A 22,941-nucleotide genomic window follows, 5' to 3' on the forward strand; every position below is an offset into this window, starting at 1 on the left:
AATACTTATATGTGTATTATAAATTTGAAGAAAAATTGTATAAATTTAACAATGAACTTCATGTGTATAAAAGAAGATGGATTAACTGGAACCAGATATTTGTCTGTAATTTTCTCTATTTAATCATGTACGTGCTCTTTGATTCTAAATCTTACTTATAATCTTACGTATAACGATCCTAAACTAAAAATAGTGAGTTGGTTGGAATCTTCCCCATTCGACGGATACATCGTTTTGTCATAATTATAGTTGACTTAAAAATGAATATAGGCAGCTCAGTTTGGTACCATGTAAAATAAATTTATGACAGAACTACATGTAGAACAAGAAAATGTCTTTTCCAGTAATAGGTATAGAATTTCATGTGAAAACGTTGTCACAATTAATCATTTTAGGTAAATTTATATAAAAAAAATCGGGGGGGGGGGGGGGTGTTACTGTGTAATCTGACTATCGTTTCAGACATTTGGATATACTATAATATATAGGGTTATATTTGAATTCAAGAGCTCGTTATTGCCTTTGACCATCCTTTTGCCACAAGCTTGATAGGCATTGTCTTTGTTCTACTTCTTAAAAGGATTTTTTTTTAAAATATACGAGTATTCGTATAACGTTAAATAATTTGCATGAACTCGATCCCACCCTGCTAACGATTTTCTGGAATACCGGTATTTATGGGGATAAAGAACAAAACCCAGTTAAATTATTATAAATCTTAAGCAAGCACAAACTTTAAATTTTATCACCCAAAATGTAGAAAGTTAAAAAAAAAATCATGTAATATCTTCCTTTGAATGAAAAACAATTATAATGTCACGCATTTTGCATACTATGGAACACAATAACTGTAACTGCACTTGAACATTACTTTGAAAATCACACGTCAAATGTTACACATTCAAATAGTGAAAATTTACACAGAGCGCACTTTCCCTGGTCGATTTTAAATGCCCCCAGAGTTCAATGCCGAGAAAAAATTTGAATGATTAGTTTCCTTCCAGTTAAAATTGAGATCATTCACCATTCTTGAGAACCTGTTTTTGTGATTGGCATCATTTCGTCACATTCTAATTCCTTCCTGCGCTTCCTTCGAATCCACAAATAACATCCTACAACAACAATCACAAGTCCTACTGCCACCCCTGCTGCTAGTCCGATCAAAAGAGTGCGGACGGGCGGATCGTCAGAGGCGGATTGTCGTCCAACTACTATTATATTAGGAATATCTGTGTCGTTTGTGGAATGTGTCGTAACAAAATGTACGTCTTCATTTATGGTATTATTATAAAAATCAAAATTTCGTAATGTTGTTAGATAGGAAATTGTGCTAGGAGCAGAAGACCGAGCTGTTGATGTACTTAAAGTTGTGGTTGAGATAGTTTGATAAGGGGTTTTAGTTGTTTTGAAACTTGTTTTTATCGCTTTTCTTGTTGAGGATTTTGTTTTTCCTGTTGAAGTGGTGGATGTCTGAGTGGTTGTCAATCCTGTTTTTCTGGAGACTGTAGTAAAGACTGATTTTTTTGTGGAGCTTAATGGAGATGTGGCGGTTGTAGGGACAGTGGTTAATTTTTTGGTAGAAGCTAGTGAAGTTGTGCGGCTTTTTGTTGGTTTTGTGGTGGAGCTTGAGGGTAACATGGTGATAGTTGTTCCCGATTTTCCTGTTGTTTTCGTAATATCTGCAGGCTTTGTGGTGGATCTTGATTGCGATGTAGCGGCGGATGTAGTGGTTATTTTTTTGGTAGACCTTAGTGTTGTTGTCCGGATTTTAGCTGGCTTTGAGGTTGATTGTGATTGTGACGTAGCGATGGTGGTAGTGGTTAATTTCTTCGTAGAACGTGGTAAAGTAGTTATTTTTGCTAGCTTGGAGATGGAGCTTGATGCTGAAGTAACGGTAGTTGTTGTACTTGATTTCACAGTCGTGATTTTTGTTGGCTTTTTGGTGAAGGATGACAAAGATTTTGTGGCGGCAGTTGATTTTACCGTACTCGTCCAGATTTTTGTCGGTTTCTTTGAAGAGCTTAATGTTGATGTGGAGACGGGGGTGGTCGTTGGATTTCCTAACTGGTTGGTGGTTTGTATTTTTGTTTTGAATCCTGAAGTGGCAAGCGTGGTTTGTTGTGCTTTTGATTCCTTATCAGTTGGTTTTGTTTTAAACTCTGTGGTTACGAAAGACTTTGTTGTCGATGTTGCCGTATTTGCTGTTGGTTTGATGCCCTGTTTTGGGGTCTTTATATTGGTAGTTTTAGTATTTGTTGTGACTGAAATAGATGTCTCCCCTACAGGGATTGTTGTTGTATCCGGAGTCAGGTTTGTGAGCTCTGATTCTGTACTCGTTTTGATATGACGTCCTTTTGTCACGCTTGTCACATTAGAAGTCACGTGACTGAGAGTTGTATGACGTATTGTTGACTCCCGCGTAGTTATTGCTTCTTGTGTGGTATCCGTTGTTAGGTCCACTGAATTTGTATTTTGTGTTTTCTCTGTTTCTTCCACAGAGCTGGTCTCTTGCGTAACGGTTATTGATTGTTGAGCTTTATTTGTTGTTATTGTTTTAGATGATGTGAATGACTCATTGAAAGAAGTTGAAGCTGTTGATGATTCGGTTGTAGTGTAGTCTGTAAAAATCAATTTTAAAATCCATAAACTAATAATTTCAGATTAAGAAATACTATGAGTAAGTTCTCAAAATGATAATCCCTACTAAGAATCCTTCTTTTCCACGATTGGCCTTGTCCTTAGGCCATATTATAATCACCAATGGATGTCTCTTTGACAAAGCTCATTCTCATTCTACTTGTGATACCGCTGAACTTGCCCAACTGAATTGAGTCATGGTTACAAGTAAATAACACTCCGAGGTTTTAAGCAATCTTTTAATCAAAAAGTTCCTCTTATGCTTTATTTATTTATTACAAAGTTATGAGGAAATTTAATGTATGTCTGTACAAGTCACATCATGATGAAGTTTTTCAAATAACCAAATACCTTATATAATAGTCGACGGTATCCCTTCTTAGCGATTTCAGTACAGGTATCAATTAACAAGTTTCCCCCTAAATTTTGCGGAATATTTTCGCCTTTAAACTTGATATTTTCTGTGACAAATACATATACATGTATTATCAATTCAGTCGCTTTAAAAAAATTACTACATCAAAACATCATATTTTCCCCATGAACAATAAGTGAATGCAAACCTGCTTCTGATTTAAAATTCTAATAATGCATTTACAGAAGTGGATTTATTCAAAGTTGAGGACGTTTGGCTTTCCACACCGACCTCCTCAATAAATTCCAAAAAAGCCGCAGTTCCCGCCCTTACATTGTCTCAGTCTCCGGGACCACCCCTGGCTTCACAGGAGAAGGAAGAAACACAGAATGGGATGGAAGCAGAAAATGTCGTTAAGGCACCTGGGTAATTTCAATACAAACGAATACCTTGCTTTTTTTAAAACGTATCAATTTGATTATTTTACGCAAATAGTTTGATCTGTTTAAATCAAAGTACCGAAGTATTGGCATGCACTTAGAACTTTGTTTTCTATTAATCATCTTCTACAAAAAGACCTTCAGGCCCGTAGAACGCGGGGGTGTTGGGGGGGGGGGGGGGTTGAGTGTAGTATTTTTTCTATGATAAATTTTCTTCTAGATGCTGGTTGCCTCCTCCTTTTATTTTGATGTTGTAAGGTCGAGGACTGGTAAATTCCAGGATTTAGACAGTAAATTAGCTTTTTTGGGGTGTCAGATAATTTTGGGAAGTTGCCCCCCCCCCTCCAACACGCACACACACACTTTTGAAACCGTTGCTATGGCCCTGACCTTGTTGAAATTTTGCTATGAATCAATCTGAAATGAATTTGCAAGAAATATTTTAGGTATAAATTGCAGATGTTTTATATGGCTTAAGCTAGGCACAGTGGATATTTCAAAAACTGTTGGGAATTCAAAATTCAGTTAATAACTGAACATTTTCTTTTATACAAATTAACATCAACTCTAGATAATTTTATTGTAATTTTAAATTTGTAATATCCGATAAATCGTGTTGGACTGGAAATATCGACGGAATACTTGTTCCAGTAGCCCCAATAAGTAGAAATTTTGTTGTGTATAAATGAAAAATATGAACATTTTAATCCAGAAAATTCAAGATAGAAACAAACTCACCAGTATTTTCATTTTATGCTTATTGATGTGTGCAGACTAAAAAAATTGAACACACCCGGTAAAACATAAACACTAGCGATAACAGAGTTTGTGTCCTGCTTACAAACACAGATAACTTACGTGATGATATGAAGAATATTGTTGTCATTGATTTATGTACGTTGAAATAATTAGATTGAAGTTATTTTTTGAATTAAAAAAAATTAAAATTGTTAACAATGCAACTGTGTAAAATCATAAAATCACATTGACAATTCTACAGGAAAAATAAGCTAAAAAGGAAAAGAACTCTGGATGACGTTTATGAGCTGCAGTGCCAAGTTCTTGAGCAAGAACTTAAAAAAAAAACACATTGCAATGAACTTTTGACAAAATTAAATGGAAGTGTCGGAAAAGGAAAGGATTTGTTGTTAGAGACAGATAACTGAAAATAAATCTTTAGGTATTGAATAAAATTACACACTCGACAAACTCTTTGTGTCACTCTCTCTTTTCAAAACCATTCGAAATTTTCCAGGTATGCAAGTTTACATGTCACCTATTTTTTTTTTTTTTTTTTTTTTTACAAAAAACGCTGCCGAATCAACGCTTCTCTCACTGCTTTGCCATCGTTCAGAGGTCCTTGATAGGTAAGGTATCCGTCCGCATCAGTAATATCATCAAACTCGTCCTCTTCAAGTATAAGAAGCTTCAAGTCAATACAAATATTATGCAATTGACAGCAAACATATGCTATCATGCAGCATTTCTCTGGTTCATAATTAAGAGCACCTCCGGTTTTATGAAGACATCTATGTATGTAAAAATAAACGTTTTAGTGGCTAACTTAAGCTACATGTATATTACGAAGAATATATGATATAAGGCATACAATTTAATAAACCTGCAAACTTTATTTTTTCTTCCTTCTAAGAATTTTATTTACGTGTAATAGGCTTGAAAAAAACTTGTAATTTCTCTTCTAGATAGCATGCAGAGTGAGTTCTTAACCGTTTATTAAATTATTTTATACTTTCAAGTAAATTAATTGAGTGTGATTCGTTGAGAAACATTTGTTAAAAGTAACTATTACCCGCTGAATAATGAAGCCACGCCCTCCATCGTAGCAACATTCAACATTGCTTGACGACGAGTGATATTCCAAAAAATATTGACCGCGCAGAATTTATGCGCGCAATTAAGGTTCACTGTAATATTTATTTTTATTATACTTTCATGTTAAATACTAAAATCTGATTGGTTTAGACGCATTTAACAATATATAAATAGTGCACGTTTTTGAGGGTACAATGTAACAGTTGAAATTGACACCCCAAGGAAAACCATTGTCAACCGACGCGTCAGCGGAGGTTGACAATGGTTTTCCGAGGGGTGTCAATTTCAACTGTTACCCTCAAAAACGTGCACTATTTATTTTATTATACTGAATGTCTTATTGATTTCGGATGTCATAACAAAAATTCAGAGATCGTCGTTAAGTTCACGCTTAGAAAGCTTTCAAACTCCCCGCTTCTATTTTTCTCAATAAGAAAGTTTCGGAAAAGATTTACCAACCTCTTTATTGTTTGTTCGCTACTCAAAAAGTCCTTTATCATCTAAAGAATGCACTCGCAAGGATGTTTCGTCTGTCGTTTGTTGTTTTCAAGTAAGCTACATCGGACGCAAGCTTTTATTGACGTCGTTTATTCGGCTTCTTTCAAACGCACAACCGACGTTTTGAGAATTCTACGGTGAACCGTACGCGCATGATTTGAACGCATGTGATATTTTCGTAATGTTACCCGTTGTCAAGTGTGTTGCTAACGCTGAGGGTAACATTACGGATTGTTAAATGCGTCTAAACCAATCAGATTTTAGTATTTAACATGAAAGTATAATAATCCGTAATATATATATATATATATATATATATATATATATATATATATATATATATATATATATATATATATATATATATATACATGCATATTTCAAATTATTCACTCTCTCTTTCTCTCACCGCGAATCATTTTATAGTTTTTGGCTATAAAATTCAATGAAATATTTAATAAAATTCCCATTGAATACTGAAAAGATTGCAGGTTAAAATTTTAGACTTTTATAATTCTGAATGATCAATACATCACACTTTGCACAGCGTCGACGAAGAATTTTTACTGAGAAAAAGGAATTTGGGCTAAACTTGACACCACAATAAGTGTTTTGTATAAACAAAGATGCTTTTCAATAAAAAAAAATGTATTAATTGAAAAAAGAGAAGAATTAATGATTCACTTATTAGCATATAGTGTATGTTACAAGTATTAGGAATTATAGGGACATACTTCAGGTCAGAATCAGCAATAGCTTGTACGTTTATGGAGTGGAATCCTTTCCGACATATGTACAGGTGCTAGTCAGATTTTGGCGCTGTAATAGGTATAAGCGTGCCGTCAATTGCACCGACCACGTTTGGAAACCCCGTCATTGAATAAAAATTGTCTGCATCTTCAGAAGGAAATTTGATGGTGTTCAAAGATGTGGATAAAACTTCGACTTCTTTGTCAATTGATCTGCAAACAGAGTATGATCTCTGGTGTTTCTGCTAGATAAACTGCACGTTGTACTTCTTGTTAAGCTTGCAAAATTATATTCAAATCTTAACGTTCTGATGACTTATAAAAATAAAGGAATGCTCTGTATAAATGATAGGGTTAGAAATAATTAATGTCAATTTAAAAAAAATACTATACACACATAGCGAGATCTTTTAGAAACTAATGTGTATTTTTCTAATATACAGTCTAATAATGTTTCATGTTTATCAAATTAAAAAGAAATTTACTTCATTATTTTAACATTCGCCGACCTGCACACTGATGACTTTGAGATTCCAAGAGTATCACCGATGACTCTCTGTTCTGTTCTCGAGGTCATAAATCTTAGAACAGCGAAGAGCTGTAGGGATGCTGGCAGACCTTGTGAGCGCTGTGTCGGTCTTTCCAACTGCTCACCAACAATGTCTAAAAGTCTTAAGATCGACCTTCTGTCCAAACGGAACCTCTTAATAATCTCGTCATCACTGTATGAATTCAGTGGATTCAACCTGTCTCCAAATACACTACAATACCGCTCCAATACCGCTTCAAACTTTTCCGAGACGCTTGATCGTACACCCGCAAAAAAGCTGCCATACGCCGAAATTTTAGCTACGCACTACTTACGTCGCAATTACGTACTACGTACAACTTACGATGCTTTTGTGAAACGATACCCTGGTATCAAAATTACAAACCACCTTCACACCTTATTTGTTTATCATGTCTGAGCATCTCAAGATTTCTACCTTGTTTTTGATTGAGTCTAATTTTGTCAATTATCCGAATTTTAAAATTATTTACGCATTAATAATGATCATAAGTGAAATTTCAATCTTTATTCAAGACACTTTCCAATTTTCATGAATTTCATTCAATCCGATACATTGAAAATAGGCCGTTTTGTGGTCAAGATATGTTATTTTAGAGGAAATCTGCACTAATTTTCCAAACGCCATTAAAATCAAACAATTAGAAAGTAAAAGATTTAAAAAATTAAAAGAGGCTTTGCAATATTTTTTATGTATTTTTTAATAGCAAAACTTTGGGCAGGCTGTATTAATTCAAAGCAGAACTGAAATGTGTGGGTGGGGGTGTCTTTTTCCACCTGGTCAATTATGCGCTTCCGAAAATCTGTCAAATATATAAATTTTGCCTTTTTCTCTAAATATAACTATGAACTTGTCCGAATAAACTTACCTACAACAGTACAATAAGTCATAAGTATTGTCATAACATGCCACCAAGCCATAAGCAATCCTGAAATCTGGGTATAGGCTTCCAACGTTTTAATTAGAAATATATGGCCAAAAAACTCTTTTTCATATTTTATAATGACCTCCAGCTTACCCAAACCCTGGGCACTGATCATGACTTACATGTAGCCTTTGGACACAGGCAATCTTTGTACCAAGCACGAGCTTCATTTCAAACTTACATCCAGAAGACCATTGCACAAAGTTTTTAAGAAAACCATTACATTCAAAATAAAGAATACCTATTACTCGTCTAAGACTATCAGCGCATGATTTAGAGATAAAGAGGGGAAGGTACAGTAACATAGAAAGAAAAGATAGAAAATGTGAAACATGTATATCAGATGAGATAGAGGACGAATTTCACTAAATGTATCAAAATATCCTTAATATCAAGAACTAAGAATTAAATATATCAACAGTTATTATTTTAAAAAAAAAACATCAGTGTTTAAATTAGTATAGTTAGTGAGTTCCACAAATACTAAAGAATTATGTAACCTAGGTAAATTTCTGTATTTTTCTTATCAATTAAGAAATGATGTTTTAAAAAGTGTACAATATATAAGAAATGATAAAGCAGTAAATGATACTGGTTATGTGATTGCTAATGTATATAGTATATACTACACTTATCCTGTGCAATTTTTATGTACATATTTTGTACTATGAGATGTAATGTCTCTGGTTCAATTAACATAAACAGACAGATGACCAAGGTGGTTTCTATTTAAATCCGGAACTTTGCAGTTGTATAAAACCATCTTTTCTATGTAATTAGGTTATTGTCAGGATTAACTTGAAGATCCAAAGTAACGCTAGATTTATCTGAATCAACTTGAGGATTTTCCCTTGTTCAAGCCGGATGAACATAAAATGACACATCAATAAATCGCACCAACATTATGCCATATTACGTTATATGAAGACAGGAACATCTTTTAAAAATTGTTTGGTTTCTTTTTTAAAAGAACTATACATGCGGTATTTATGCATTTTTTTGCCCCCCCCCCAAAAAAAAATAGTCATATTTTGAAAATTTCTTTAAATATGCTGAATTGTATATATATTGTATGAGAAATCCAAATTAACAAAAAATATTAAAGTTTCAAAGTAGGTTATTGAAAATTTTTGTATCTATGACGTCACAAACTATTCGGATTTTATGTTATTTTTCAGAAAGAGAAAAAATGGGCAAAATTTATAGAGCGCAGGCCTGCTCCAGAACAATATTTACATATTTCATTGATATTATTATTCTACACATTATATCAAAATACTGAGTTGGAGCAGACCTGCGCTCGGTGACTTTTACTCAAAATATCGACGTCATATAAACCTGTTGCCCGCGTGGCGCAGTGGTTAGAGCGTCTGCTCTAGAGTCGCGAAGTAAGGAGTTGATCCTTACGTCGCGGGTTCGAATCCCACTGTGGGACGTGGAGACCGGTCCTTCGGAGGAGACCGAATAAACCGAGGTCCAGTGTCGCAGTATGTGCTGGCACGAAAAAGATCCCTCACTGCTCAATGGCCGTAAGTGCCGAGTATAGGACAAAATTTGCAGCTCTCCACCGGCAAGTGGTGGCATCTCCATATGAGTGAAAAATTCTCGAGAGGGACGTTAAACAACATACAATCAATCAATCAATCATATAAACCTTTTTCTGATAAATCAAGGAAATTTGGAATTTGCGTCATTTTTGACGTCATATCTAACATATGACGTCATGATTTATAAAGATTTCCAGTGCTTTGAAGTCTGCAGGTATCCCCCTGTTTTGGAACATAATTTTATATTTCTACATCAAAGTTTGATTTTGGGGGAAAATATTGGTAATTACCGAATATACTCCTTTATTTTGAAAATAATGGATTTTTTGGTTCATTTTCCTCAAAATCTCATGTCATTAATCATTGCAACATCATGTTGGCTTTTATGAAGCATTTTGAAAATATTTTGGTCCTCGGATCATTGCAGCTCTTTTACTCTATTGATATTTTTACTTTTTAATTTTGTTTGAAGTATAAGGTTTTTTAATTAAGTTATTAATTTCGTGAATACTACACTGGAATGAAATATACATCTGATGTTTTGATTACCTTTTGTACAGTTGGTGATGGAGACGTCATCAATCGCTATGTCACCGCGATGGTCATCGCCACGAGTGCCAGTAATTACTATCTACAGAAATTTAATTCCGCAAATGTAATAGTGTTTCTTTTTTTTCTGCTATTCAAAAAATATGTCATAAATATATTTTTAACAATAAATTAAAAAGAAATGTATAAAAAAAAATGGGATGTAATACCTGGAAAAGGGAGGTCCTTTTTCCGATTTCTAATGACCCTTTGTGCCAGCTTTTACCTTGGTTACCAGAAATATTCCATACAGGGCGTAGATTAGAAGAGCTAGCATCAGAATCTTTTATTCCAACTTTCAGTGAACCTACACCTGAAAAGTATACTTGTTATTTAAATATCTGCCGTTCTGAAATCTAAACAAGATGTGTTTGTGAAAACTGTTGCCCCCGGAAAACAGCTAATGGCGAAGGTTAAAGATTTTCAAATGCAAGTCAAACTCCAAGGTCAAGAGATCAAAAATGTTGATACCAAAGGAAGGTCTTGTCACAAGGAATACACCTGTGAAATATAAAAGCCCTTACAGCAACCATTCAGAAATTATAGTCAAGGTTAACGTTTTACAAATTTAAAGTAAGTGAAACTCAAAGGTTAACGTCAAGAGGTAAATAATATATAAACTTAAGAAAGGTCTTGTCACAAGGAATACACATGTGAAATATGAAAGCCCTAGCACCAACCGTTCAAAAGTTATGGCCAAGGTAAAAGTTTTCAAAAGTAGGTCGAACCACAATGTAAAGGTCAAAAGGTCAGAATTATTGGTACCCAAGGGAAGGCCTTGTCACAAGATATGTACATGTGAAGTGTGAAAGCCCTCTCACCAACCGTTTAAAAGTTATGACCAAGTTTAAGTTTGGTGAAATTTTGCAAAAGTGGGTCAAACTCCAAGGTCAAGAGGTCAAATCTGTTGGAACCCAAAAAGAGGTCTTATCACAAGGAAGACCCATGTGAAATATAAAATTCCTTACTCTTGCCAATCAAAAGTTATGGCCAATGTTAAGGTTTTTGCGAGCAAACAGACGGACAGAGCAAAAACTTAAGCCCCTGTCTTTTCGATTACGGGGGTATAAAAATACCATTGATTACAGAAAATCACATATACATGATACACATTTTCAAAAAAAGATATAATAGATAAATTTTATATTTACGCGTACCAAGCAATTCAAAGTCATAATTTGATATTTAAAAGTAAATAAATACAAACGTAGATTGAATAATAAATAAATATTTAATAGTATTTTTTAACTGAAAAATGCATAAGGTAAATAAGGTAAAATATTTTCAAAAACTAAATACAATGTATTTACTCCCTTCTCCATCTTGTCCAAGCATATGATACCAGAATTCAAAGCAGAGACCAGCTTCCACTGGATTGTAGTATGGTGACAACAGAGTAGTGTAATCCCCCGGCATTCTAGGTCTGGAAGCTTCCATAAACAGGTAGTGACCTACAATCAAAGAAAAACAAACATAGACAGGAAGTGACATACAGTCAAAATTACAAATCATTTTGATGCAACTGAAATCTTGTGATGTCTCACAAAAAAATCATTTTATATTGCGCACATTGTCTTCAAATATTCTTATTGACCTCAGAGTATCCAGACAGCCCACCCCCTATCCAAATACATATTGCTAGCCCATGCAAAGGATTGTTTCCTTGTTTTGTTTCATGAATTATTTTTCTAGCACATATTTACAATATCCTCATTATGAAAAATCAGAAAATAAATAAATAAATAAATAAAAAAGATAGTCGCGGTATTATATTAAAAATTAGGTTCTATTTTTGATAAAATAAATCTTTTTCCTTACATTATGTTCATTTTGTCATTGTTCTCACGGGTTCTCACGGGTAAATAAATTTCGATAGTCTCACTTTCTACATTTTAAAAAGTCTTTCCATATCAAAAGTGTTTCTATTTGGACGAAATTTTGATCATCAGACCTGTGTTTTTGTCTGGGTATGTGTGGTCCGAGGTGGGTCCAGTTCCTGTAGAATGTTTTATCTGGGCAGCTGTAGTTCGTGTCCAGTCAAAATATGAAGTGTCCGATTTATCTTGTTCCCAATCGCATAAATCCTCTGTTTCAAAATCACAGGATTTCTTTGGTTCCACATCTACAATGTTGATTTAAAGCTAGGATGTGCTTGATATAAAAACTGAGATACATGTTTGAATCAATGATTTAACCACCCCGACCCCCACTCTCCCCGTTCAAAAAGGGCCCTGGTCAGCATATTGCTCTATCTCTAAATAGAGTCAGCTTATCGATAAATGTCACTTATTGACAATATTGATGCGGAGCGCGTTTTGGAATTACACTGTACGTATCGCTAAATGAGAGTGAAAACTGTCAAAAAAAAACCGAACTATTTGACTTACTTTGATTATGTTGCATGTCTCAAAGAACTTATTAATCAAAATGCTACATGTATTTAAAAAATTGTGTTTTTTATCAACATGACAATTTTTATGAGTTGATGGTATCAACTCATGTTATGTGACTTGTAAGGGATTCCCCAATGTATCGAAACATTTTCATTTGAGTATTTTGCGTAAGGGTTCTTGTATAATATTAGTTTATTTACAGTTTTCACGATCTACAGAACAGGGATATATTGTTTCCTGATATGCTTGGAAATATTTATAAACATAAATATTTATTATTAAGTTTATTGGAATTTGTGTCCATCCGCAAAAGAAAATAGTGTTAGGGACATGCGGTCAACAAAAGTGACATGTCGTGCAAACAAAATTTTGATTTATAAATCAATAAATGTTTTATATAATAAGAAGTATTTTTTTAAAAAAAAACAGATTTTTAAAGAAAATTCACAAAACTGAACATTGTACAAACCAGGTTATTTTTAAAAGACTGACGTGCTGGTGGTACATAAATAAACTAATTCTTGCGCTGTTATGCTAATGAACAGAGCAGTTTTCCCGCGTTAGTGATGAATCGTTCAACACAGAGAACACTGCCCAAGTTTGTAAACAAAGCGAGAAGTTTGCAGTAAAGAAGGTCGAAGTAAATCAATTGCCAATCTCAAATGGAAGAAATGAGCTGTACCAGTAAAAACAGTTTTGTAATTAAAGTTCTTACTTCTTGTACAAACAATGAAAGATTTCGATTGTTTCAAGGGTTAGATTTTTTCAGCAGCGGAGAATTTTGTGCTCCAATTTCTTTTTCCCTGTTAAAAACACTGTCTTCCACACTCTAGATCTGTTTCACAGCAAGCTTTAAATGCGCAATGGTCAGTTAACACGTTTGTGATTTTTATCTCATTAATTGTCGGCACTACACTGGAAAGTGGTTTCCTTTAATATGTCCAGCTGTGTTTTGCTATCAGATGCTGGCCATGTTATAAAGTGAATTAATAGTATTGAAGGCAATAAATAAAAAAAAATTAAGCGGGGCGTTATTGATAAATTAAATGTGAAATGCATATTTATAAATGTGAAGAGATCAAGAAATCAAATTAATTCAAGAGTAGATAGATCATGTATATAGTCAATATCATGCCACTGTGATAAATTTAAAGTCTTCAGTCGAAAAGCCGAAAGAATTGAAATTTTTTAACGTGCATACTTGTATCAATGAAAGTCAAGTAGTTGAATTTCAAGAAAGGCTAAACCGAGAGAGATGATATATAAAATGTGCATATCAAAGTCAAGTAGTTATATTTCAGGAGTGACTAAACCAAACGAAATGACATATAAAATGACCATTTCAGTTAAATGTCAAGAAGTTCAATTTCAAGAGTATAGCGTAATCAAGAGAATTAAAATATTTATTGTGCATATCAATGATCATAAAAGACAGGGGGTTGAATTTCAAGAGTGGCTAAATCAAGAGAATTGAAATATCATATGTGCATGTAAATTTTGAAAGACAAGGAGTTGAATTTCAATAGTAACTATAAATCAAGAAAATTGAATTATGTAATATACATATAAATGAAAGTAAAAGATATGAATTTTAAGACTGGCTTATTCACGAGAATTGGAACATATTGATGTGCATTGAAAATATCAAATTGTTTGTCAATTTAAGAAAGCAGTGAAAATATTCAGTGAGCATGTTAATGAAATAATTCAATTTGTGCTATTTGTAAATAATAATTCCCTACTTGTAATACTATTGTAGGTTTAGCCTATTAGTTTGAGATATGTGTGTTTAATTTTTTTTTTTTTTTTTTTTTTTTGTCTACTTAGTTGTTTGAATTCTATAAAATGAATTTACAACAGTTTTGCCATTTTTCCCTATTTGAAATTTCTAGTCATTTGATATATGATATTTCTGTCAAATGATATTGAGTGCCCAAAAACTGTTCTCGGTAGTTTTAATGACGATAGTCTGTGCTCTGTGACCATTTCAATAATGGTATCCTTTAATATTTTGTAAAAATACAAATTACTTTAAATGCAAGCTACTTTGTCATTTTACGAAAAATCCCAAAACTGACTTAGTATTATTTGTTTTCTATGTTTAAAGGTTCGATTTGTGATAAATTATTCTACATTCCAGTAGATATTAAAAAAATATAAATATACATGTTAAAAATACATGATGGAAAAGGTGTAAATAAAATGATATAATTTTATTTCTCAAAGAAAAAAAAAGACTTTAAAGTGATAGTTTTCATCAATGCATATAATATCACATAATCCATATATGGACTAGAGACCTCAACTCATTTAAACATCATATAATCAATACCATCAACTCGTAGTAGTACTTTCAGTACTTTGATTTTTTTCCGAATTAAGAAACGTACTCTTTAATTGACCACAACAAAAGAAGACATTTTAAGAGTAAAGCAACAAATAAATAACCATGAAGAACTATTTTTAGAGTCATGTTATATGAAGTAGTGAAGAAAGGTCGAGGCCTATATTTGCCTATGACATAACACGTGTCTTGGTATTAACTCAATGTCTAATCTCAAAGGGGTCACAAAGGAGAAAAAAATTTGTTTTTAATAATAATAATAATCATGACGACGATGATGATGATGATAATAATAATAATAATAATAATTCCACTCGAACATTGTTTTGATTGCATTTCATTTTTGCAAAAGATTTATTAATTGTCCAGTTTGAATCAACAATTTACATAAATGAAGTAGGCCTACATATAATAACATTTCTTGATAAATTCTCTATTTCCTGAAATAATATAAATATAACTTACATATACATTGTGGTACTTCACTGCTCCACTTCGATCCGTCACAATACAAAAGACTGTTTCCAATTAATTTAAACCCAGACTTGCAGGAATACTTCAGAAGTCCGTTCCTTAGATTTGAGGTTATTAACATATCTTTATTTTTCTTTAATTTTGGACATTTTTTACCATTTGCTAAAAATAGATCAAGATGAAATAAAATTGTATAAAATTTAAAAAAAATATTAGAAGAGGAAAAAAAATAACGAAAACAAACATACCAACGCAAACCGGCGTGGGAAAAGTCCATTCTTCATTTCTACAGATAGCTACTTTAGCCCCGTAAAGTTTGAATCGTCTCTTACAGCGAAACCTAACAAGTCGACCTTTACTTCGTATTCGAGCTGAACCATTTTCAAGTGTTGGCTTTTTGCAATTAAAACGTCCTGCTGTAAAACAAATGGTTACGAAAGCTGGACAAAATTTCTTTAATCTCGTATGTTATTGGTGATATAAAGATAAATTTTGTTCTTGGAAAATTCACTCAACGTATCTTAGAGATAATTTTTCCCCCGATAAGTAAGCTTGTGTAATTCTGAACAAAAAATTTTGAGAAATACTGATTTTAAGAAAAGTAAATAAAAGTTCTAGATTGAAATTCTCTAATGAAGTTTTTTTTTTAAAAAAAGTTAAAAATGCATTGACAAAAATGATAAGTAAGACACCGCTTTCCTATCTTTAACCATCATAAATCCTTGAGAAAAAAAATCAAATGAAAACAATTTACTATTAAAGCTATCAAATCTTGGAACATACAAAGATGGGTATAAATAAAAAACTTACCTCCCTCTGAAATTTCGGTTGCAAGATATAAAGTCAGTATAATTCCAATGCAAGGGATTTTCATATTTATACCGCAGTTTGCAACTTCAGTAAAAGACATCTAAGTACAGTCATACCTAAGTATACAACCGGAAGTAGCCAATTAGAGGACCAGGGATTTACATGGGGAATCAGCCTTCAAGTAGCAAGCATCTTGACATCGCTACGTTCTGTCGCTAATTAGGACCTAGTCTCAAATTGCAGCAGGAACGAGACCATCGAAAATATAAACAACGTTTATATAGTCATTGTGATGGGACTAAGCTGCTTTCAGCTTTACAAAGAACTTATTAACCTTACGTCAACAGATAAGTAGAAGTGACAATTAATCTAAATCTTTAAAAAAAAAAAAAGAAACAAGAGGCCCATGGGCCACAATGCTGACCCGAGTCACCTTGGCAGGTGAAAGACTGAGTTTGGTTTCAAATTCATTGCTTACAATGTAAATTTTTCTTTAAAAATTACTATGTAAAATTTTTATCCCCTATTGTGGCCACACCTGTACCCAAGGGACATTCACTTCACCAAATTTAATTTACACTTCATGGGGATTTTATTTTTGTATATCATATAACCAATTGTCACCCTGCTGTACTTCATAAGATTTCAAAAGATTTTTTTAGTTATCCCATTGTAAACTTTATTGATCCCCATTATTGCCCACCTTCAATGACTTGACCAGTTTTGAATTTACACTATTTGGGGATGCTGATCAATGCGACAAGTTGCATCTTTTTTTAAATCCGTAGCCCTTTTCATAAAAAAAACCTTACGACTAAGATCAAAATTTTAAAACTCTTGTAATTTCTTTGTTGAATATGATTTTTTTTTCTAATGTTTATTCACAATACATTCTTGTACATGTATAATAGAAAAACAAGATTTTTTTTCACCTCCAATGGCTGAGATACTTTTTGGAAAATTGGAAAATTTTGGTATAAGTCGTAAGATATTTTGTAAAAAGGTCCAGACTTTTTAAGAGTTGTTCCTTATATATATATTCCTATGTCACGCAAGCTTGTTTTCCTAATATGACCCCAATTTGCTCTTCCTTGAATTCCCATGCAAACTTTGATCAGAAAAGCTCACGAGCTTTCAGGGTACTATTATAATTATAGAAATCCACAATCTATTTCAATACATTTGTTTGTGTGGTTAGTGGATTTTCACAACCATATGTTTGGGGTCAAGTGACCGTCTTCAAGTCAAATTTGTAGAAATATGATATTAAACCATGATACCATTGTAAAACAACTCCATGAAATATTAATCTCGTAGGAAGTATATTTTGTGGGAGTAAACATAGTCAGTCTACAAAAACAGCTCAAAGTAAAATATTAGCAAGTGAAGCAATGGGAAAAGAATGAGAGTTTGATTTATTTATTACTTACAATATACTGTACTTTATACATCTTTCGAGTAAATTGGCTATGAAAGGTTTAAAACTACTGACATATAACAAGAAGATTATAAGAAATCGAAATTGCGCTAATTAAATGCATCAGATAATGAGGTCAATCAAGTTGAACAGCATTTTGATGAAATGATCGAAAGTATATTTAACAATTGAAAGAATAACATATTTAAACTCGAGAAGAATGATTATTTAAGGGATAAACTTTTTCTACATAACAAAATTTAGGGGAAAGCTATTAACAAGCAAAATTGCATAAACCTTAGGTTGCATCAAAAATGCCGATTAATGGTAATATCAAATACACAAACATACAAGACTTTCGACTTGTTTTAAATTGTCTGAACCTAACAGTACTCGTGAACATTAAAACTTGAAATCATTCGGAGTCGTCTTCATTGGACTCTCCGGAGGAGCTTTGGACATCGTTGGATACCTCTGGGGGTAGGGGCAGATCGGGCTCGGGATGTTCCTCTGACAGATTCTCGGTCGTATCTAGTTCCGGTGGCGGTGGGAGGGGTGGGTCAGATTTGTTGTCAGGTGGATCTTCAGCTTTTAATGGTTTTTCGTTTTTGTCGCATGCCGCTTGCTCTGTATTGCTTAAATCTTCAGTTTTCTTCTCCGATTTACAATCTTCATTTTTAGATTGTAAGGAATCTTTCTCGTTCGTTTCTGCATCTGTTTTGCTTTCTGTCACTGAACTGCTGTCCGGTATTGTTTCAGCGTTAACTTCCGTTTTTTCAGTGCTTGCTTTTAATTGGTCATTTGTCGATTTGACGGAATCAAGCGCCCCACCACTGTTCTGATCCGTCAAGTTCTTAGTGTCCCCTGACGCTGAATCAGTTGGCTCAATTTTTTTATTTTCTTCATCTTTCTTTTCATTTCCATTCTTTTTCTCTTCGCAGATATTCTCAGTTTCCTTAATAAACGAGGTCAAAATATCAATCGACGTCTGAAATGCATCAGCATCGTCTTCAGTCTTCGTAGTTCCATCTGCTCCAGCCTCTTTCTCAGTCTTTTCAACGTTCGGGTCTTTTTTATCCGTCAATTCTTTGCTCTTTTCATCCGTGGTTTCCTTTCCGTTCTTCACTGGTTCTGTGGGTTTTGAAGTTACATTTTGTTCTGATGCGATACCTGTTTCAGCTGAGAGAGCTGCAGGTTTGTTTTCTTCTTTGGTTTGGGGTGTTTGTTCAATTTCTTTGTCCTTCTGAACATTTGCCTCTACCTTTTGCTCTGATGTTTCCGTTGACGTTTGATTTGAATTTTCTTCTGTTTTCTTTTCCTGTTTTGTCCCATTTTCGTTTTCTGTCTTCTCTTCTGTCTTCGAGTCAGAAATTTGTCCGGTGTTTTCCTCGGCCTTTTGGTCTTGCTCTGTCTTTTCTTTTTGATCTTCGCTTTTACCCTCGGCGTCTTTGGTTTTGGATTCTTGTCCTTCTTCAACAGGTTTACCTTCTTTATCCTCTATACCGCCTCCAGTCTCTTCATCTAGAAAGTATGAATTTATTCCTACAAGCAGGAATCATGAAAAATATAACCTATGGCAGAATTTTCAAATTCAATTGGCAACTGGATTTCGACTAAATTACAGTATATTTAAATGTTTTGTTCACTTATATGCTGGTCGCCCGCGTGGCGCAGTGGTTAGAGCGTTTGCTCTACAGTCGCGGAGTAAGGAGTTGATCCTTATGTCGCGAGTTCAAATCCCACTGTGGGACGTGGAGACCGGTCCTTTGGATGAGACCGTATAAACCGAGATCCCATGTTGCAGTATGTGCTAGCAAGAAAGATCCCGCACTGCTCAATGGCCCTGAGTGCCGAGCATAGGTCTAAATTTGTAACTCTTCACCGGTAGGTGGAGGAGTCTTGGTATGGGCTTGAAATGACAAAGCAGACGATTTTCGTGAGAACATTGACCAGTATTCTTTAAAAAGTATTGAACAGGAACTATTAAATTTAAGAACTTCAAATAACGTTGATAAAGAAAGTATCAATAATGTTATTTTAAGAAAGTGTGATATATTTTCAATGCTGCTGAGAAATCATTTGGAAGAAAAAATTACCGAACCAGTAATGTAAAGAAGAAAGATAAACCATGGTTTAACAATAACTGTAGAACAGCAAGGAAAAAAATTTCATTTAGCAAAGCGCGCAAATAACGGAAACAAAACAAGTGAAAATAAAGAAATTTTGAAGAAAGCGAGTAAAAATTACAAAAAAATAATGGATAAATCAATAAAACAGTATCGAAAAGATATATCGCAGAAACTAAAGAAATTACGTTCAGCGAATACAAAAGAATATTGGGACATTCTTAAAAGTACTAAGAAATCAGATAAATGCTCTGCGGATATAGACTCGATGTTTAGTTATTTTAGAGACATGAATGAAACAAGTAATACTGAATGTAATGAGGTTAACTGGATGGACTATTTACATGTAGATGATAACAATAGTAATGAGTTGCTAGACTACCCAATCACTAGAGAAGAAATTTCCTCGTCTGTAAATGATTTGAAGAACAGTAAGGCCCCGGGCTTCGACAATATTCTAAATGAGCATATAAGAACAACCTTACCAAACCTTTTACCAATTTATGAAAACCTTTTCAATCTTATTTTCGAAACTGGTATTGTAACAGAAAATTGGTTAATTGGTATTCTGAAACCAATCTACAAAAATAAGGGTGACCCAACTCATCCTGAGAATTATCGCCCGATTACCCTTTTAAGCTGTCTGGGTAAACTTTTTACGAGAATCTTAAGTAATCGGCTAGAGAATTGTGCAGAAGATGTCACACTCATTAAAGAAAGCCAGACTGGGTTCAGAAAAGGTTACTCTACTTTGGAAAATATTCTATCATTACAATTCTTATCGCAGACACTAATTAACAGCAGAAGAAAATTGTTTTGTGCATTTATAGATTTCAAACAAGCATTCGATACAGTATCGCAAGATGATCTTTGGTGTAAACTTTTCAGAAGTGGGGTTAACGGTAAATGTTTTTCTTTTGTTAGAAATATGTATAATGGTATCAAATCTAGAATACAGATGAATGGTGTGTCATCAGAATTTTTTAACTGTAATGTTGGTGTACGACAAGGTGAAAACTTATCGCCCTTCTTATTCTCATTGTATATCAATGACTTGGAAGATTTTTTGATAGAAAAGAATATTGCCGGTTTGTCTAGCATTAGCAAAGGTATAGAGGGTGAGCTGTTTTTGTTTATGAAATTGTTTATCTTATTTTATGCCGACGATACTGTAATACTTGCGGAAAGTGCTGACGATCTTCAAAGAGCATTAAATGAATTTTACATATATTATGAAAAATGGAAATTGTGTGTGAATATTAAGAAAACAAAGATACTTATTTTCTCAAAGGGTAGACAACCAAAAAATATTTTTACATATAATGGCAGTGTCATAGAAGTAGTCAAAGATTTTAATTATTTGGGGATTGTATTTTCTCGTACAGGCTCATTATGTAAAGCAGGAAAACACCTATGTGAACAAGCACAAAAGGCAATGTACATGTTTAGTGTGATACGTAAAATTAGACAATTTAATCTACCCTTCGAATGTCAATTGGATCTGTTTGATAAAGTAGTTTTACCAGTATTGTTATATGGCTGTGAAATATGGGGTTATGAAAATATTGATATTATTGAACGAGTACGTTTACGTTTCTGAAACATATACTAGTATTGAATTTAAAAAGTACTACTCCAAGTTATATGATTTATGGAGAAACTGGACGGTTTCCATTATATATAAATATTTACTCAAGAATGGTAAAATATTGGGCAAAACTTGTGTATGGAAAAGAAAACAAATTGTGTAGAATTGTATATATGTATTTACGTAAACAATATGATAAAAGAGAAATGACAAACTCCTGGATTTCATTTGTACAAAATATTTTTGACAGATGTGGTTTATCAAATATATGGTATGAGCAATATTTCTATAATGTAGAATGGATAACTGCTACAGTCAAACAAAGATTAAAAGATCAGTATATTCAAAAGTGGAATAGTGAAGTTCAAGAATCTTCAAAAAGTTTAAATTATAGAATTTTTAAAACCAATTTTGAGTGCGAAAAATATTTAACACTGTTATCATGTAAATTTAGCAAAACTTTAGTTAAATTTAGAACCACAAACCATCACCTTCTAATTGAAACAGGTAGATGGAATGGTACTCAAAGAAATGAAAGATTTTTTAGCTTATGTGATAGTAATCAGATAGGAGATGAATATCATTATATTTTAGAATGTAGTGCTTTAAACCAACCGAGGAAAATTTTTTTGAACCAAAAATTTTGTTCTAAGTCAAACACTATGAAGTTTTGTGAAGTTTTGTGCCAAAATGATGTTGATTCTTTGAAAAAATCATGTACATTTATTACTAAGATTAATAGTATTATGATCTGTTCTCCCTAGCTACATGTAGCTGAATTAATCTCACCTTTTGTTGACCCACTGTATTATATGTATATATGTTTTATATGTTTATGTACCTCATGTACCATTTACATGGTTTTTGAGTGAATAAATTGAATTGAATTGAGCGAAAAATTGTCGAAAGAGACGTTAAATAAACAAAGAAACTTAGAGCCTGTTTTTAAAAAAAATACAGTGTGTGAGGTTATTTTACCACATTTTTAAGAGAAAAAATTTATCTAAAGGATATTTATCTTTTCTCTTTCGTTCAAAGGAAAATAATTAGTACATTGACCTAGACTGAGATGATTTCCATGTTCTCAAAGGGAGACACCTCCCCATACATGGACAGAAGGCGACAAATCAGGAAGGAATTTACTTATATTACATAACTCACAAACGATGTGTACAAACGAGCAGAAATTACAAAGTAATTACCAAGGACTACTTCAGGAAAGTAGAACTCTTCATGAAAATGCGCGATTTGATGCAATGAATGCTGTTAATAGCATACTACAGTATTTGTATTACTGCCTTCAAGTTTTCATAACAATTAATTTTGTTATTGAATTTTTTTTTGAGTACTTTCGGTGGAAAAAATTACAAGACAGTATACTCGCCAGTAATATTTAAATAAGCCAAACATTTCGTTTTTCTTCCAAAGCAGTAAGAAAATTTCCATTGTATTCAACATTGAATCGCCCAGAAACTAAAGTGAAGTACTTTACTTTATTTCGAAGAATATCTAATATTTTACCTATATTGTGGTAATGGGAAGCATATTCATACTGATAAAACAAACCATATTCACCACCGAAAGAGTCCTTAATTGTACATTATTAAATAAAAATTCAACATTGTAGAAAATGTGGAATCCAGGAAAA

The 22,941-nt window shown here is 33.2% G+C and overlaps 3 protein-coding genes and 1 pseudogene across 4 annotated transcripts in view; all 4 read right to left on the reverse strand.

The window, feature by feature from the left end:
* The window catches only part of LOC133186354 (U1 small nuclear ribonucleoprotein A-like), a 195,018-nt gene that overhangs the window by 84,809 nt on the left and 87,268 nt on the right, over positions 1–22,941 (reverse strand). The gene's annotated exons all lie outside the window — the stretch shown is intronic.
* LOC133186334 (mucin-5AC-like) lies at positions 1,005–16,436 on the reverse strand. Its single transcript, XM_061321588.1, has 8 exons — positions 16,163–16,436; positions 15,601–15,768; positions 15,344–15,514; positions 12,093–12,263; positions 11,452–11,592; positions 10,312–10,454; positions 10,103–10,184; positions 1,005–2,618 (listed from the first exon to the last, which is right to left on the reverse strand). Exons 1-8 carry the CDS (start codon positions 16,260–16,262, stop codon positions 1,021–1,023), a joined length of 2,574 nt encoding a protein of 857 aa, XP_061177572.1. The 5' UTR covers positions 16,263–16,436; the 3' UTR covers positions 1,005–1,020.
* LOC133186372 (putative nuclease HARBI1) lies at positions 6,566–7,346 on the reverse strand (annotated as a pseudogene).
* Positions 17,566–22,941, reverse strand: part of LOC133193764 (uncharacterized protein DDB_G0284459-like) — a 6,486-nt gene continuing 1,110 nt past the window's right edge. The window contains exon 3 of one of the 2 annotated variants that reach the window (XM_061329783.1): positions 17,566–19,100. In XM_061329783.1, coding sequence (XP_061185767.1) covers positions 17,995–19,100 — 1,106 coding nt within the window. In that variant the 3' untranslated portion in view covers positions 17,566–17,994. Of the gene's footprint in view, positions 19,122–22,941 lie in introns of both variants that reach the window. The other variant, XM_061329728.1, reaches the window with a different exon arrangement.

Source organism: Saccostrea echinata, unplaced genomic scaffold (genome assembly GCF_033153115.1).
Source record: "Saccostrea echinata isolate AGI-Se365-2 ecotype Australia unplaced genomic scaffold, CSIRO_AGI_Sech_v1 ptg000001l, whole genome shotgun sequence".
NCBI classification, from domain to species: Eukaryota; Metazoa; Mollusca; class Bivalvia; order Ostreida; family Ostreidae; genus Saccostrea; species Saccostrea echinata.

What these genes read in the sequence shown, in the direction of transcription:
- LOC133186334 (XM_061321588.1), bottom strand. Translation starts at nt 16,262, where the DNA reads ATGTCTTTTACTGAAGTTGCAAACTGCGGTATAAATATGAAAATCCCT. An exon ending in AACCGAAATTTCAGAGGGAG is followed by an intron (nt 15,769 to 16,162) that starts GTAAGTTTTTTA and finishes TTTGTTTTACAG; the next exon opens with CAGGACGTTTTAATTGCAAA. An exon ending in AAAGGACCTCCCTTTTCCAG is followed by an intron (nt 10,185 to 10,311) that starts GTATTACATCCC and finishes AAATTTCTGTAG; the next exon opens with ATAGTAATTACTGGCACTCG.